This window comes from Ctenopharyngodon idella, chromosome 9, assembly GCF_019924925.1.
Source record: "Ctenopharyngodon idella isolate HZGC_01 chromosome 9, HZGC01, whole genome shotgun sequence".
NCBI classification, from domain to species: domain Eukaryota; kingdom Metazoa; phylum Chordata; class Actinopteri; order Cypriniformes; family Xenocyprididae; genus Ctenopharyngodon; species Ctenopharyngodon idella.
In genome coordinates this window covers 10,133,149-10,151,934 of record NC_067228.1, presented here as the reverse complement: position 1 = coordinate 10,151,934, position 18,786 = coordinate 10,133,149, and the positions used below count along the sequence as shown (strand labels likewise).

General features: G+C 36.3%; 2 protein-coding genes across 3 annotated transcripts; both read left to right on the top strand.

Moving 5' to 3' along the window:
* The first annotated feature begins 195 nt into the window (after window positions 1-195).
* Window positions 196-7,076, top strand: lss (lanosterol synthase (2,3-oxidosqualene-lanosterol cyclase)). Of its 2 annotated transcripts, none has more exons than XM_051905074.1 (22): window positions 196-352; window positions 877-1,045; window positions 1,142-1,280; window positions 1,541-1,649; window positions 2,085-2,206; window positions 2,315-2,411; window positions 2,504-2,639; window positions 2,767-2,875; window positions 2,963-3,081; window positions 3,244-3,341; window positions 3,431-3,458; window positions 3,579-3,635; window positions 3,713-3,784; window positions 4,184-4,234; window positions 4,326-4,475; window positions 4,969-5,065; window positions 5,153-5,258; window positions 5,336-5,401; window positions 5,495-5,575; window positions 6,224-6,394; window positions 6,464-6,542; window positions 6,644-7,076. In XM_051905074.1, exons 1-22 carry the CDS (start codon window positions 339-341, stop codon window positions 6,779-6,781), a joined length of 2,208 nt encoding a protein of 735 aa, XP_051761034.1. In that variant the 5' UTR covers window positions 196-338; the 3' UTR covers window positions 6,782-7,076. The 2 variants fall into 2 exon arrangements, with proteins under 2 accessions (XP_051761034.1, XP_051761035.1); XM_051905075.1 differs by lacking the exon at window positions 196-352 and adding an exon at window positions 750-795.
* Window positions 7,077-7,433: 357 nt separating this feature from the next.
* Window positions 7,434-18,625, top strand: lmln (leishmanolysin-like (metallopeptidase M8 family)). Its single transcript, XM_051907008.1, has 17 exons — window positions 7,434-7,711; window positions 8,172-8,269; window positions 8,361-8,391; window positions 8,519-8,601; window positions 8,730-8,847; window positions 9,461-9,639; window positions 9,746-9,851; window positions 10,799-10,893; window positions 11,443-11,560; window positions 11,646-11,753; window positions 11,839-11,915; window positions 12,038-12,148; window positions 12,568-12,700; window positions 13,352-13,511; window positions 13,621-13,751; window positions 14,389-14,599; window positions 14,750-18,625. The coding sequence occupies exons 1-17, from the start codon at window positions 7,583-7,585 to the stop codon at window positions 14,848-14,850; spliced, it is 1,989 nt and encodes a 662-aa protein (XP_051762968.1). The 5' UTR covers window positions 7,434-7,582; the 3' UTR covers window positions 14,851-18,625.
* Window positions 18,626-18,786: the final 161 nt, after the last annotated feature.

Sequence of the window (18,786 nt, the reverse complement as noted above, 5' to 3'; positions counted from 1 at the left end):
AGCATGAGAGAATTAATTATTCGTGACGCTCCAAACGTGGTTGGTGTAAACTGGATATTCACGCCCATTTTACTATGTTTCTAACTGGTGATTGGAGGAACTGTCCTCTGGTCATGTCTCTCCATACGATATCACGCTCGGAAGGCCGTGCTGTGTATCATGGGAAACGTAGTTTAGGAATGAAGCCCATTTGCGTTCTTTTACCGTTTTGAGAACGATCTAAGGGGAATAAAAAACTACATTTCCCAGGCCGACTTGAAGGAGGCGTTTAGCGTCCCGATCAGCTGAAATATTACAGGTTCTTTTCAGTTTACAAGTTTTGCACTTGCACTTCAAAGATGACAGAGGGAACGTGAGTATAAATTGTTTCATATTTGTGAATACGTATGTTATTTTAAAAATTATGCAGATCTGAAATTAATACATTTAAGACGCGTCAAACACTAATATAATTATGACGATTTTGGTTTTAAGTAACTAATTATTATTATTATTAGTAGTAGTATTCAGAGTGATACATACAATATGCATATCAGTTAATGTTTTGTCTTTATTATAATATGATTTGTAAAGTCATGAATCTTCAAGGTGTTTTATTTATTTTTTACAAGAGAATATTAGTATTTCTACATATATATAGTTTTTACTGACAAACCTAACCAAATTTTTTAAAAAAGTAATAAAAGAAGAAGGGAGCTTTTGTTGTTAGGAAAATGCCCTTACTCTTCCATTCATATATTTTCATATAGATTCATATTTGGATACACATCAACAACTGAACTTTTTAAATGCAAGGTTTGACTTGAAAAACGTTATTGTTGTTTTACATTTTAAAAATGCCCATCCAAATGTGTAACAGTTAAAGGTTTTGTTCAGGTGTTTGCGGAGAAGGGGGGGCCCCTATAAGACTGAGCCCGTTACAGATCTCAGCCGCTGGAGGTTGAGTAATGTGGAGGGCAGACAGACTTGGAGGTACATTGAGGAGGCAGACAGCCTGGACAGACAGCAGAGCATGCTGGAGTCTCATTCTCTGGGACTGGATACGGTAAACATAAACATTACAGAAAATTGTGTACACTGCAACACATGGCATGCATTACATTTTTATATTCATATTTATACTGTTTCTCTTTGACCTCAGGGTCAATTTATCTCAGCGTCCCCTGCCGCACACACAGCGGTAGAAGCTGCACTGAAGGGAATGGACTTCTACAGCCGCCTCCAGGCTGAAGATGGACATTGGACCGGGGATTATGGTGGACCCCTTTTCTTACTTCCAGGTGATTGGAAAGACTTTATTTGTTTAGTCATTAGATGAAACCCATACATTATTGAGTCTAATAAAATAACCAATAATAAAAAAAAAATATAATAAAGTAACTTTATTAGAGGTCTACTTTTTATGTATAGATAATGCACACACTGATAAATGTAGGGTTCCCCATGGTCCTGGAAAAAAACAGAAATATCAGAATTTCAAAGCTATTCCCTTTGTTGTGTTAAATTTTCCTTTTATTGCTTATTTGTTGATGGATTTCAGGTCTGCTCATAACCTGTCATATTGCTAAGATCCCTCTGCCAGATGCATGGAAGCAGGAAATGGTTAGATACCTTCGCTCTGTGCAGCTGCCTGATGGAGGCTGGGGCCTGTGAGTATTTCATTTAATTTCATTTAATTTCATTCCATAATGCAAAAACAAATCATTATCATTACTGTAATGCAAAAAGAACTAATGATATATTACTTACATTTACACATCATGGGAATTTTTGCTCTTGTGTTTTTTTTTTAATTCTAAATTCTAAGAATTTTAATGGTAATATTACAGTAAGGAGAATCAAATGAGAATGAATTTTGAGAATAATGGGAATTACAAAAATCCTAGCAAAAAATTAAAATGTCCAGATGCTTTACAATAATGAGAATTTGGGGTCAAATTGTTATGAATATAATGTCACAAAGCTGCAAAACTGGGTCCTGAAACAGACTAATATTAATAATATTTATTGTTTAATGTCTAACTTTACTGGGATAATAAGAGAACTTTATGACTTGATGATGAACACAAATATTAATTTTCCAGGCACATTGAAGACAAGTCGACTGTTTTTGGAACAGCTTTGAATTATACCACCTTGAGAATTCTGGGAGTTGGGCCTGATGATCCAGATATGGTTCGGGCAAGGAATACTTTACACAGCAAAGGTCTGGGATTGCTGATATATAGATGTATCACATATATGTTCATATGCAATGTATCCCATTGAATGAGATAAAATTGTTCAGCCTCAGTATTGTCCTGCTCTGTTACAGGTGGCGCTGTCGGCATACCCTCTTGGGGTAAATTCTGGTTGGCCATCCTCAACGTATACAGCTGGGAAGGAATGAATACACTCTTTCCTGAAATGTGGTACATAGGGAATTTAATAGTTTACAGATTTACTGAAGTTTTTGTTTTGAGCATTTATGCAATTGCATTTGTTTTGCTATTCATTCTATCAGGCTGTTCCCTTCCTGGGTGCCGGCACATCCCTCCACCTTATGGTGCCACTGTCGGCAGGTCTACCTGCCCATGAGCTACTGCTATGCGGTCAGACTGTCCGCCGATGAAGATCCTCTGGTGCTCAGTTTAAGACAGGTGAAGTTTCACATTTTCACCACTAGAGGCCACAGTGAGACCACATTAAAAACAGGCTTGTTTTTACAGCTAACTTTTTGAACTCAAGTATCCAGTCAGAGTTGTTGTTTTTTTGGCTTTTGAACAGGAACTCTATGTCCAGGATTACTCAACTATTGACTGGCCAGCTCAGAGGAACAACGTTGCAGCCTGTGACTTGTACACACCACACAGCACCCTGCTTACTATCGCTTATTGTAAGAGAAGTGTGGCATCTCTGTACAAAATAATCTTTTTTTACCTTTAGATTTCAGTTAATAACACTCTCAAACATGGTCTTACAGTTATCCTGAATGTGTATGAAGCTCATCACAGCACTATGCTGAGAGAAAAAGCAGTGAAGGAGCTTTATGACCATATTAAAGCAGACGATCGCTTCACTAAGTGTATCAGCATCGGCCCGGTGAGAGAAAAGAGAAGAAATTTAGTTTTATGTAATATAAAGTCAGCATGAAATCAATACTGACTATATTTTACTTTCTTAATACACTCCCCTAATCTTATTGTAATGTTTTATCAAAATGATTCATCATTTATTGTTCATAATACTTATCTGTTTTCTCAGATCTCGAAAACGATCAATATGTTGGTACGCTGGTATGTGGACGGACCCACATCACCTGCCTTCCAGGAGCATGTGCAAAGGATTCCTGACTACCTATGGTTAGTGAACTGATTTTAATTATATACTTTATATATTATTTAATTATACTAATATTTGGTCTTCCTTTTTGTGATCCCCAATGCTCCAGGATGGGTCTGGATGGTTTTAAAATGCAGGTAAGATGTTTTCATAATGAAGAATCAAAACTTTTGGGTTCTTAAATTAGTTTTATCTGATCAGTTAAACACTTTTCATTTTATTACTAACATTGTTAATTGTAATTATATTTCTATCAGGGTACAAATGGATCACAGCTATGGGATACTGCATTCGTAGTACAAGCATTTCTTGAGGTACATATCTATCAATAATAAACCTAAATCTGGCACATAACTGATGATTTCTCTGATCAGGCTTGTTTTCTGAACAGGCAGGTGCCCAGGACGTCCCCAGGTTTGCAGAGTGCCTCACACAGGCCCATAATTTCCTTGATCTGACTCAGGTGAGCATGATTAAAGCTCATTTTTAAACATCATATTCTTCATTGTTACAGCCTATTTATGTATATAGTTTTAACTAAACTGTGCTGTGATTGTTAATGCTACAATTGTCAATGTTTTAATCCAAATACAGTGGAGTTTAAAAGTGTGAGACCACACTGAAAATCTTGAGATTTTTTTTCTTTTAGTCCTGTTAATAATCAAAGTTTTGGAGTTTTGAAAAAATGATAATTCATTCAAGGTCACTAATCAAATTTGTGGCATTTCTTTTGTACAAAAAGTCAGTTTTTATATATTAAAAATTTTAAATAAAGCAATATAGAAGCTTTTTGTTTGTGATCTCAGACTGAAATGTAATCATTGTGTCTCTATGAGGTCTAACCAGTTGCTCATTATTGTAGATCAAAGATAATCCTCCGGAATATGAGAAGTACTATAGACAAATGAACAAGGTAAACATTTGTGTATTACATTTCAGCTTTCTTCATCAGTCTTAGTTTGCTCTTAAATACTTTAATGAGTATGTGTGTTTGTGTGATTCAGGGAGGTTTTCCCTTCAGCACACGGGACTGTGGTTGGATAGTTGCGGACTGTACGGCGGAAGGGCTGAAATCTGTGATGCTACTGCAGGAGCAGTGCAGTTTCCTCAAAGAAAACATTCCCAAAGAAAGACTCTTTGATGCTGTCAATGTGGTAAAAGCCGTATTTGCAATAGAAACATGTTTAACATTCTCTGTCTGTGACTTACCAGTGCAGAGCCGCAATAATCTGATTTACATTACACTTACTATAGGAACAATCCCCTTGGAGCAACCTAGGGTTAAGTGTCTTGCTCAAGGGCACAGTGGCTCCTGGCTCAATCCTAATGAACAAATCTCCCAGTTACCAGCTCTGAGCTTAAGCCAGTATGCCACACTGAGCCTCTTTATGACACAAATCTCATCAACACACATAGGGTTCAAGTATAAGTTAATTCTGTTTAGTTTTATCCATAGTTTCATGTTATACATAGGCTACATAAAGCAGCACTTCTCTAATGCTCATCCACGGCTTCCTCCCACTGAAATCACAAAGTAAAATGCGTCCAAATTCACAAACTGTGTCAGAGAAAAATAATCATATACACTTTTGTTCAAAATTTCTCTCTTTTGCTCTTTTTGTGTAAATCTCTGTGATTCTGTTTCAGCTGCTAAGCATGAGAAATCCTGATGGAGGGTTTGCCACATATGAGACCAAACGTGGCGGAAAACTTCTGGAGCTGCTGAACCCATCTGAAGTATTTGGTGAGCATGCAGTAAAATGTCATATTCAGTTGTCAGTGTATTTTCCATCAGTCTTGACATGTCTGATTTCACCTCTTTCTCTCTCAGGTGATATTATGATCGACTACACGTATGTTGAGTGCACCTCAGCTGTAATGCAGGCACTCAAACACTTTCACAGGGTATATCCTGAGCACAGAGCAGAAGAGATTAGGTACACCCAAATATAATATCTCAACATACTGAGATTTGAAAAATCGTTTTGTTAAACCACATCTCTTGATCATATAGGGCTACTCTTCAGCAGGGGCTGGACTACTGCAGGAGGGTTCAAAGACCCGATGGCTCATGGGAAGGGTAGGCGTTGGTTCACTTGTTGTCAGAGACATTATTCTGTTATTCCTTAGTCTGTTTATAAAGTATATTGTCTTTGGACACTGCTTGTCTTAGGTCTTGGGGAGTCTGTTTCACATATGGAGTCTGGTTCGGTCTGGAGGCATTTGCGTGTATGGGCCACACTTTCCAAAATGGGTATGTTATTTGTTTGTGTAATGATGCTGATGTTCATTTAATAAATCATCACTGTTCTTTTACTGCACTTTGCATTTTATTTAAAGTGCCCCTATTATGCTTTAATACAGCTGTTTGTGAATGTAAAAGTTCTACAAAGTGTTAAAGATCAAAGTGCACGATAAATGGAGTTATTGTCTCCCAAAATAAAAAACAATTCTGAACTGCCTAAAATGAGTCATCCGTAATTCCAGCATTACTTCCTGCATGAACCGTTTGTAACATATTTGCATAATGCCTGTCTATTGTCTTTATTGGCTGCCCAACAACGATGCCATCGTTACTGTATACAATTGGAGTTGAAATTTAGATTTGGTAAAGAGCGTTTTGTTTCCAACTCGACTAGGCCACAACAGACTAGCCATCTGACATATCAGAGCAGAGTAGGCTCTCAGAAAGGAGGAGTTTAGAGAGACTGGATATCGAGTTTTAGACACTATGAGAAAAGAGATGATGCTGCAGTGTATATTATGAAAAAATTAAAGTGTTTTTTGACCTTGGATTTATGTAAACCTATTATAGAAGACCTCTAAAACAAAATTAGGCACCTTTACAATAACATAGTAGGGGCACGTTAGCATCCTCTTTCATTATTTTTCTATGTTGCAGATCTGTTTGTGTGGAGGTGAAACGTGCCTGTGAGTTCCTTCTGTCGAAGCAGATGGAGGATGGAGGCTGGGGTGAGGACTTTGAGTCATGTGAGCAGCGATGCTACGTTCAGAGCAAGAACTCACAGATCCACAATACCTGCTGGGCGTTGCTGGGGTTGATGACTATCAGGTAACATCAGAGCCAGTGGTTTTTAGATACCTCTATCCTCAATTTACTAAAAAATGACTTTTTTTTTAGGTACCCTGACATCAGAGTGATTGAGCGAGGCATTCAAGTTTTGATTGATAAGCAGCTGCCCAATGGAGACTGGCCACAGGTGAGCAAAGCTGTTTCCTGGTCTCTAAAATTCATCTGAATTCTCTGAGTTCTTAGTACTCTGTCTAATAAAATGTGCTGGTTTGTTTCCCTCCTTTTTAGGAGAACATTTCTGGAGTGTTTAATAAAAGCTGTGCCATCAGCTACACCTCTTACAGGAATGTGTTTCCTGTGTGGACACTGGGCCGCTTCTCACGGCTCTATCCCCGCAGCTCACTGGCTGGAAAACTCAAACTCTGAGTCAGATATTGTGTACCTGTGCCTCAAATAAGCAGTATCTGACACAGCATATAGATGGTTCTGCTTTGAAACAAACCTGTTTGCTGCTCTTTAGAAAGTAGGACTGATTTGTCTAGATTTGTTTAGAATATTATCTACAGAATATTTTATTCAAATCATTTTAATTTGTTTAGAATATTATCTACAGAATACTTTATTTGTTTTGTACTCATTTAATCATTGGACCAAGGCTTTGTATTCTGTAATTGATTCTGCAATTAAATTTGAATTTTCTAATAAATCATGTTATATTTTGGCTTATTGTTTTGCATTTCTCTTCTTACTGTGTGTCTGAATTATGTTTTGTAATCCCTCTTATGGTTTGGACTGATTGAAATCAGTTTGGATTAATATTGTTGGGCAAACTGCATACTGCTCAATTAAACATGCGGTCATGAGGTTACATAACATACATAATCTCTTAACTATTTTTTTCTCTTTTTTGACTCATTCTCCAAATATTGGAGAGTGTTATTACATTTTACACAAAATTAAATTTAAATTAGAATTGAATTTATTGAAAATAACTTTTATTGTCCAAAGTAGTCACCATATTATTACATTTATGCTGGATGCAGACTTTTATTTTGACATTTTACTTTGAAGCATTGTTTCTGCATTCACGTTGCTCTGGGTTTATGGGTGAAGCCGGTTTAATGAACTGCTAATTTCCTCACTGAACGTCCCTCAATTTTGTGCGATATCGAAGGGCTTTCTGCAGCATGACAGAACGGAGATATGACTGTTAATGTCACGGTTTGAATGATGGCGTCAGGATGGCGGCAGCCTCGATCAGTTACAGATGCTTTACTCCTTAACACCATCATCATCTTCTTCATCACCGGCGCACAGACCCACACCTGTGACCATAAAGTGCCCCTGCCTACAGAGGTCAGTTCTTCTTATATTTCTTTCTTCTGGCCCCCAAATATGAGATTTATGCCAAATTTTGTGTTCTGCTTTCCCCCCCAAATGAATGGTGACTGAGGCTGTCAATCTAGTCTCCTTTTGTGTTCCACAGAGGAAAGAATGTTACATGAAGGTGAATAAATTGACATAATTTTCATTTTTGGGTGAACTATTCCTTTAAAAGACATTAATCAGGATGGTGTCACATTAAAAGGATCGTTCACCTTAAAATGAAAGAAAAAAAAAAAAACATTTACTTACTTTATATTGTTCTAATCTAATTACGTCTTCTGTGTAACACAATAGAAATTATTTAGAAGTCTAAACTTATTTTTCCATTTAATGAAAGTCACCCCTCACTTCTCAATCTATAAAATACTATTTTATAATATTATTTTACCAATACTTGTAATAATCTAATCTCTGCTGTTTGCCCTTCTAGGTGATACATAAAGTGTTTCTAAAGCCAGACAGATTGATCAAAAGAAGCACTGACCAGCAGTTAAAGATCCAGATAGAGTATGACTCCAGCTTGGATGGGTTAGTTATTGGTTTATATTTTATTAAATGCAGGAATGCCACATTATCATGACCATACATTGACTTCACAATGTCCTTACTGCTCGCACAGGTTAGACGAAGCCAAATGCAGCCTTGTGAAGGTATATTTTGACTTCTGTGGTCAAGATTTTATCATTCAAATGTTTTTTGGTAAATCTTGAAAATGGCATTTCACCTCTAATTAGGATGCGTGCTTGCATTATTGAACTTTTTCTGCTTTGTTTCAAGTACAAGCTCCTCCCACAGGCTATTGATTATCTTCAGAAGGCCTTCAGGGTTCGTAAGCAATCTGGTCCAATATTACTGAGCAGGTAATTCTCTTCTGAGCTGTGCTGTCTGACAGTAAATCCTCTTAAAATTGCACTGGGGTCTGTCCTTCTGGATGCTTGGTGGGTACTTAATCTTTTTATTAATCCCAATATATTTTCTTACTTATAAGGCAATGTGAAACCAATCAGTACCTTAGGAAAAGAGATGATCCACATCGCTACTGTCAAGGACCTTGTGCAGGCATCACCAAGTGTGGCCCTGTTGTTGTCCCCGAACAACATTTGCAGGTTGGTCCCTCCAAAAAATGTGTTACTTATTATTACAATATTTTTTGTCCACATAATAATGGTACTATATTTTTGTTGCATATAAACCATATAGATTAGTAAGTCCAAAACCATCAAGACACAGTGATTTTGTTCCTCATTTTGGTAGATTAATATGAGCAGTGTTCCTCATACATATTTCCTACTTGTTTGATTTACCCACCAAAGCCTATTTAGTCTACCCGTTGGCATATAATGAGCAATGTCTTAAAATTAAGTTGTGTCTGTTAGTCTGTAACAATCAGCCTAATCATTTCAGGTGTCCTTTTTTAAAATTGGGTCAGATTTTACTGTGGGAGTTAACAGGAATACAACAGAAATAAGTTAAATAGGAATGGTGTATTTACATAATTCCCAGGAGACTTAAAGCAACACAATAAAACCAGGAAACTTGTGTATAGAGTCTGTTTGCAGTACATAAAGCATTGAGTATTTCTGTTGCAGCATGAAAACATCTGTGTATTTGACAAATATTGTACCTAATAAAGCAACAAAAAGAGAAAAATATTGGAATATTGATAAATATAATTATATTGCAGGTAAATATGTATATGAACAAGTTCTTCTCCTTTAGCAATGCAGGGTTTGCAGTGAGTCTGGAAAGTCCTGCGGTCCTGCCGGTCCTCCTGATGGTGAGGGGGTGGCGAGGGCAGATTTTGTGCTGTACGTGAGTGCGATGACCACAGAGCGTTGTGGACAAGAGAACATCGTAGCCTATGCAGCGTACTGCCAGCTGGAGTCTGAACTGGACAGGTAATGACAAGAATTAATGAAGTAGGAATGTAGGTGATTTTCATTTGCTTTTTGTTACACTGGTCTAGTGTGTTGCTGATAGTAACTACAGAATTTTTTAATACAGGCCCATCGCTGGATATGCCAATCTGTGTCCCAATATGATCTCTACTCAACCTCAGGAGTTTGAAGGGATGCTGTCCACAGTCAAACACGAGATCATACATGCCCTGGTAACAACATTAAACTCTGCACATCCACTTCACTTAAAGGGTTAGTTCACCGAAAAAATGAAATTTCTGTCATTAAGTACTCACCCTCATGGCATTTCACACCTGTAAGACCTTCGTTCATCTTTGGAACACAAATTAAGATATTTTTGATGAAATCCTAGAGGTTTTTTATCCTCAATAGAAAGCAACGAAATTACCACATTCAAGGTCCAGAAAAGCAGTAAAAACGTTGTTAAAATAGTCAATGTTACTGCAGTGCTTCAACCTTAATGTTGTGAAGTGGCAAGAATACTTTTTGTGTGCAAAAACAAAACAAAAATAATGACTTTATTCAACAAATTAGTCTCTCCCCTGTCATTCTCCTACGCTATTTTCGTTGCAGCTCTTCCAGGTTCTATGTCAAAACGCCAACTCGGTATTGCTCGACACCTGTTTACTTGTACAACACGATGGATGTGTGTGATGCTGACGCAGGAGCCAGACAATACTGAGCCAGTGTTCGGGCGTAAACACGGAAGCGCTGAACTGTGTTCACTGCGTCAACTGCGAACGAGTCTGACAGGGTAGAGAAGAAATTGTTGAATAATGTTGTTATTTTTGTTTTGTTTTTGCACACAAAATGTATTTTCACCACTTCATAACATTAAGGTTGAACCACTGTAGTTACGTTGACTATTTTAACGATGTCTTTACTACCTTTCTGGACCTTGAATGACGGTAATTACTTTGCTTTCTATGGGGGATTAAAAAAAAAAACCTTGGATTTCATCAAAAATATCTTAATTTGTGTTCCGGAAATGAACGAAGGTCTTACAGGTTTGGAACGACATGAGGGTGAGTAATTAATGACAGACATTTCATTTTTTGGGTGAACTAACCCTTTAAAGAGACCATGAAAGAGCTTTATAGTTTTTATAGATTGTTCAATTATGTGTTTTGTTTTTAAGGGTTTTTCAGCAGGACTCTTTGCCTTTTACCACGATGATGATGGAAAACCTTTGACACCACGTTCTGCAAGTGGTCTACCTGCATACAATGAAAGGTGATTGTTATGTTTGTATATTCATTTCAATTCAGCATGAAATATTTAAAAATATTTACATAAATATACAGAAGCATCATGCCAATGTAATGCAATTTCCCCAAAAATTGTAACTTTGACAATTATATGGCAAGTTAAAATGGTTATTATTGTAGTGAAAAAAATTTTATCTGTTGCTTTCATAGATGTGAACTCCATTGCATATAGCGTGGGAATCGAAGATCAGATTTATATTTTTCTGTGGAGACACATTTATGCAGCCAAGTGTAAATGGAACCGTTTTAACAAACCAGATAGCTATCCGATCAGTAAAAACACATGAAGTGACCATGTGTAAACAGGCACTAAGTTTCCTTCTGATTTTGGTGTGTTTGCCATTTAATGTTTCTTATACGCAACAGAAATGGCAGAGCTTATCAGCTTACCAGTGCGACCTCTACAAAATTCAGTGTCATCAGCAGGAAAAGAGGTCACAAAATGTGACAATTTAGTCACAGTATAGACCCCTGACATATACTGTGTTTATTTTGTTCTATATATCTCTTACAGTTTAGGGTTATATCAGTGGAGTGATAAAGTCATTAAAAGAGCAACTCGACTGTGGGACATCCGTGGCGGCCATATGGTTAGACACACTGTCCATCTTTTGGCCACCCCACGTGTAGTGGTAAGTATTTCTCTTTCTTTCATTTTAAAGGAACACCATGTATATAATCCATTAAGTTACATGATTTGTTTTGATGTTTTATCAGGAGGAAGCCAGGAGACATTTTAATTGCCCCATTCTAGAGGGCATGGAACTGGAGAATCAGGGAGGTGCTGGCACAGAGTTCAACCACTGGGAAAAACGTCTGTTAGAGGTAATGAACGGTACACTTAACAGTTTCAGTGTCAGTACTGTCAAAGTACTATTTTTATTGATTTCAGAATGTTTTATTTTGACAGAATGAGGCAATGACTGGATCTCACACTCAGAGCAGAGTGTTTTCCAGAATTACTTTGGCCATAATGGAGGATACAGGGTAAGAGAAATATTGTTGCTCATCGGTAATGCAGTTAATTCAGGTGTAAACATTCATATTTAAGTGAAATTTAAGCAGTAGAATTGTAAGGCTGTCTTGTGATTGCTATCTTCTGTTTTAAGGTGGTACAGGGCCAATTATAGTATGGCCGAGAACTTGGAGTGGGGAAGAGGTTTGGGGTGCGACTTTGTGATGAAAAGCTGTAAATTCTGGATAGACCAACATCGCCATACGTAAGCTTTTATACATGAAATGCATAAATAAAATTTATATAAAAATGCATATGATAAAACTCTGTGCACCCTTGAATAAATATATTTGTTGTAGTAAGTGCACTTACGTTTATGCATTTCAGCAGATACTTTTATCCAAAATGACATACCAGTGCATAAAAACTATTTTTGTACACACCGATTTAATCAGATAATTTTTTTTCTGTAGAAATCAAATATTACTAGTGCTACTGAAACAGATTATGAATATTGTACATTTGCACTAGTTCTTTATTTCAGATTGGTCCCAGTGTCTCATTGTACATTATCTAGAGAAACTGGAGTTTCATAGACTTAAATATATAGTATAGTGGAAAAGATTTGGGCCACTGATTGGACGCCTATTCCTGATGGGGTTTTGCCTTGTGTGTTTAAACCAGGAGGCCAACACTAAGCCCATACTGTGATTCTGTGAGGAGCGCACCTCTGCAGCTCACCTGCAGGCAGGACCAGCTGGCAGTGGCCGTGTGCAACCTGCAAAAGTTTCCTCATTCACTTCCTGTAGAGTATCAGGTAAGATTAGCAGAACTGCATATGTAAGTAAGCATACTGGTGAATAGCCTGTGTAATCTTCACTTCACTTCAATCTTCACTCAATCTGCTGTTCCCACATTAAAATATTATAAACATTAACATTGTTTTTCTATAAAACAGATACAACTTTTGATTTTAATAAAGTATTAGTAAATGTTGAAATTACCAAGATTAATTAATGCTTTAGAAGTCATTTTCATTATTAGTTCTTAAAGGGATAGTTCACCCAAAAATGAAAATTCTATCATCATTTTCTCACTCTCAAGTTGTTCCAAAGCTGTATAAATTTCTTTGTTCTGCTGTAAACAAAGGTAGATATTTGGAAGAATGTTTGTAACCAAGCACATCTCGTCCCCCATTGACTGCCATAGTATTTTTTTTCCCTACTATGGTAGTCAATGGGGGGTGAGATCTACTTGGTTACAAACATTCCTCCAAATATTGTTTACAGCAGAACAAAGAAATTTATACAGCTTTGGAACAACTTGAGAGTGAGAAAATGATGACAGAATTTTCATTTTTGGGTGAACTATCCCTTTAAGTGATGTAGTAAACTAATGTTAACAAATTAAACCTTATTGTAAAATGTTAACAGATTGATTAAATCATATTGATCATATCATCCTGTAGTATTTTGACAATATCCCTGGCATCCCTGAGGAGGATTTATCAGCGTACGGAGGGGCCGTGGAGATCGCAGACTACTGTCCCTTTAGCCAGGAGTTTAGTTGGCACGTGGGTGGAGAATATCAGCGCAGCTCTTACTGCAGGATACAGGAGAACCAGCCAGGTGAGATGCCACTCCCTCACATCCTTTCAGTGTTTTTTTTTTTTTTTTTTTGATGTAAACTCTTCCTCCATTCTACAACTGTTGAGACTATTGGGGTTTGCTTTTTTAGCCACATGGAGAAACTATGGGGCAGAACAGTACGGCCCAGGATCAGTGTGTCTATACCAAAAGTCAGCATTCGTAATGGAGCAGTGCACCAAACTAATGACCTACCCAGACTGGGGCAGTGGTTGCTATAAGGTAACAATATTAGCAGTGAGTGAAGGGTGAGCTCTTTCAAAAGTTTGGGGTCGGTAAGATTTTTAAAATGTTTTTGTTATGCTCAATGTTATGCTCACAAAGGCTGCATTTAGTTGATCAAGTAAAACAGTAATATTGTGAAATATAATGTATTTTGTATGTGAAATAATCTATTTGAAATTGTAATGTATTTCTGTGATGGCAAAGCTGAATTTTCAGCATTATTACTCCCATTACGTCCATTATTGGTCATCATTAGATAAAACATTTCTTATTATCAATGTTAAAAACCGTTGTGACATTTTTGTGAAAACTGATAAAAAATTTTTTAGGATTCTTTAATGAATAAAAAGTTCTAAAGAACGGCATTTATTTGAAATTCATTTATTTGTTACATTATAAATGTTTGTACTGAAACTTTTGATCAATTTAATGCATCCTTGCTAAATTAAAGTATCAATTTCTTTAATTTCTTTGAATGGTAGTGCGTGTGTGTGTGTGTGTGTGTGTGTGTAAATGAAATTATAGTAAACAATGCAACTATGTATTTCCTTTTCACTTTGAACTGGGGCATTATGTACCACAACATGGGGAAAAGGATGATTTATGTGTACTGAAACTGTGATTTGTGGTGCAGGTGACTTGTACAGCCCAAGGGTTGTTGGTTTGGGTGCAGAACGAGTCCTATCCATGTGTTCGTACTGGTCAGGTGATCAGCGTGAGCGTACGAATGAATGGATGGGTCTACAGCGGGCAGCTCATCTGCCCCACCTGCTCTGACTTCTGCAGCGACTGCCCCCTCCCTCATGAGATACCCCATCTAAACACTACCAAGAGTGCTCGCTTAGGTGAGTTACTGTCAGACATGCATCACGTGACCACATTAGCCATGTTTCCATCCACCTTTTTTATGTGCATTTTGGGTTATCGCATAAAAAAAACAGTGGATGGAAACGTCAAGATGCACAGAATTATAATTTAATTCTTTCTTCTCTCAGATCCTTGTTCCAGATCTTCCTGTTTGGTGGTGAACTTATGGCAGCTCCTGTTAACTCTTACTCCACTGCTGATCGGCTTCCTCCTTTGTGGCAGGGACTGAATTTAGTCCTGGTGGAACGGTTGAACTTGCTGCTACAGGCTTCCCTTGAGGTTTATCTGCTGTGGAGGGCAAAACGGCCATCACTTCTGTAGTGTAGTGTAGTCTGCGATCTGATAACTGTTCTCTCTATGCAGAGGTGTGGACTGTAGATGGGATTGAAAAGCCATTGATTGCACTCCTCCTTGCCTGGCTGTCAGGTGCCAGCGAGCTGTAGATCCAGTGTGAAGCCATAGTCATGGAAGCTGCGGTCTTGCAGCACGGTTATGCAGGTGCTAATTAATGTTCTCTTTGTCTCTCTGATGGACCTTGTAGCATTTTGGGTCATAAAATAGGCGTTTGGCTGAAAATGATGGGAGATATTCTCTCTAGTGATCAGCTTATGGTGCTTCTGTGTTGTCCGTGAAATTACTTGCTGGTAATGTTTTGATCAGCATATATCAGGTCATGTGACTGACGATGCCTATGAATTAGCATGGAGAAGGGCAGGTGAGATCTCTGTTAAGGTCAGTGTAAGTGCTGAATTGAATTTTTTTTTTTTTTTTTTTTCCATAATTTATGGAAATTTGAATGATGCCATTGTGTAAGATAAATACGTTAGAATAGGTTTAAAAGCATTTGATTTGATTAATATACAGTCCAGAAGTCTGAGATTACCTTTGAAAAGCTGGAATTTGTTTTTATTTTTTATTTGTAGTTAAATAGAAAATTTAAAAAATTAAAAATAGGAAAAATATGATGAAAAATAAAGAAGAAAAAATATCCAAATTTGACATTGATCATGTCTGTACAGCTTGAGTACTGCTGTCATTAAGAAAAAGGATGACAAACCAAATACTAAGAAATTCTGAAATTATTAACATTTTTAATTCAACTTTTGACTCTTTTAATTCAACTTTTGAAATTGTTATGCTAATGTTATATCTTTTGTAAAACATTTTGTACTAAATTAAATGGCAAAATAATAATTTTCATTAGTGGTCTCAGTCTTGTGAACCTCATTGTACATACGCGTTTTAGTTTTATCACAACTCCGTTATCAGATATACAAAATTCAGCAAGGTAAACAAAGAGTCAGTCTTAAAGGTGCAGTAAGCGATTTCTGAGAAACTGTTGATATTTGAAATCAAACCAAACAAACACACCCCTCCCTTCATTGCTTCACCCCCAAAATCCATGAACACACAATGCAAGAGTAGATCTCTGTTTATCATAGCTGAAGCAAAGCAAAATAAAGCTTCGTGAAAAAAAAAAAAAAAGTAAAGATGACAAACAAACGACAAGGAAGAACAAAAAAGAACATACTGTAAACAAGAGTTTAAGCAAGAGTTTGTTGTTAGTCGCCAGCAGCACGCCAGCTCCAGACAAACAACTTTGACACTCAAAACTGTCCTGTTATAGCTAACATTACAACAACAGCATATCTTGCTTCTGTGAAACCGCAAAACCAATGTTACTCTCATATGGAGCAGAAACAATGCATCCACTGCGTCCATTTTCAGGCCTTCCTGCTTTGGTCTCTCCAGCGCTGGAAAGCTTTTTTAATATTAACACGGGTTTTGAAGCTCTTGCCTGATCATAACCCTTCTTTTTCCATTGATATTCTCTGACCTTTTCTGTTTTGTAATGTCTCTCAGCCATCTCTCTTTCTACAGTCTTCAAATCTCCCTCTTGCTCACTCTCTCTTCTCCCCCATCATGAGCGGACACGCCCCCTACTGCTGAGTGGCTACAAGTGTGTTTTAGTGCTTGGTCAACACAGCGTATCTCAGAAATCGCTTACTGCACCTTTAAGAACTGATTCTTTGTTTACTTTGAAATGTGTTTCCAGATTTTGGTCCTGAAGGGCTGTCCTACCAAGGCTGCAGATTATAGATCTTTGTTGTCTTTTAACAATCAGCTCGCTAAAAGCCCTTGAGAAAAGTGTTTTTTATAGACCTTTATATGAGATCAGATGACATTTTGTTGATTAGTTTGCCTTCACAGATGTATGCATATTTTTTTTTATTTAAATTTTATAATGCAAATATATAAACTTGTTAAAAATGATTTAAACAACACTTTGAACCAACATTAATTTGCATTTGAAATGTAGCCATTATTTTAAAAATACCACGGAGTTGCACTGTATGTGTGATTATTAGATTGTTACTGTTTAGGTGTTAGAGGACTAGTGAAGGTGTCTGTAATGTAATCATCTGGTATTTTAATTTTATTTTTTTAAATGTTATATTTATGAAGGAACTTGCGTGGATATTGCTGTCATCTTTTAACTAAATACAACAATTCCTAGTTCATAAAAGTTGCCATTCGTAACTTTTTAGTATTATAATATTTGACTTCTTTTTATTAGGTAATAGTGTGCTATCGTTTCAGGACACAGTATTAGTTAAATTCAAACGAACGGTTTTGACAGTGCTGAGAGAAAACATGGCAGCTTTAACTAGAACACTGATTTTAGAGCCTTTGCATATGGAGTATGTTGTGTAAATATATACATGTTTCTATAGTTGTACTGATAGCTCCTGTGTTAAGAATTTTATTTTGCTTTTTGAGTGTGCTTTTTGATGAAGAGATTAATTGTGTGATATATACAGTATGGTGCAAATGAGTTTCTGGATTTCATAGTGAAGCTTAGAGGATGTACTCTAAAATAAGGTGTGATTACGGTATGAATTCATATTTACTGTATGTGTGTATAAGTTTATATTCTGAAATGTTGGACTGAATGAGCCTAAAAGTTTTAGGGGCTCATTATTATTTAACTGAAGGAGTTTTGTACTCTCAATCAAACCTCAACTGAAATGCCTTTCCCTTTATGGTATTCACTCAAAGACAGTACGAGCATATAGTTTTAACAGTATATTTTAACATAATTTTGAGTTTTCTTAGGTTGAAAGCAAGCCTTCTTTGCATTATGCTCATATAGGAGACCTATTTCGGGGGTTATTGTAATTATCATTGCGAGCACTGAGGCTTAGTAGCATTGGAACATTTACACACTATTTTATTTACTTATAGTTTTTCTGTTGTTTACATTTTATTTGTCAAAAAGGATGATACATTTTACAAATAATATCATAAGACATGTTTTTTTGTAATTCATTTGAATTATTGTTGCTGCTTAAATAGCAATTGTGTTATAAATAGTTCACAATTTGACAAAGCTTATATTTGAATTTTTCATGCTAAATTCTCATGAGCTCAGTAAGCAATTCTTGCACCATTTGAATGAAGATTAGCTTGGAGAAAAATCACAATTGTGAATTTATCAGAAGATAATTTAATTTTACTGTGTCCAAATGTTCAGACATAAACTCTGGTATGACTTGTACTCAAGAACAAACATTTCAGTTATGTCTTTGTATGCTGTTTTCTTTATTTTATTTATCATTATTTTATCAACATGTTAATTTAATAAATAACTTTCTGAATGTTTTGGTTGGAAAATGTTGTGTGGAAGCCACTAAACCATTGTAGGTTGTTTAAAAAATAGGATTTTCCAACAAGAAAATTTTTGGAAAAAAAAAATATATAGCCAGAATGAAGATGAACTGAAAATGCCAAGCCATGAGACTGATGTAAGACCAAAGACAAGTCTATGCAGAGCTAAAAATCTATCACATAATCATCTTTTGTATTGTATATGGTACATTAGTGCTTTCTTTTAATGGTACACAATTAAAAGATATGTTCAACAATCAGACACCTCCTGTTGATACATAATTTACATTGTTAACAGTTGTTTATTTTCCCAATAAAATGAATTCTAACAAAAATGTTTTTTTTTTTTTTTTTACTTAACCTTTGAAGTAAATATTTGAAGGTAGTAAAACATTAGTTGTTATATGTCTGTCTAAGAGTTTAAAAATATATATATTTATTTAGTAATATAATATGATAAAAAATATTTTAGATCTGGCAATTGTTGAGGGGATAA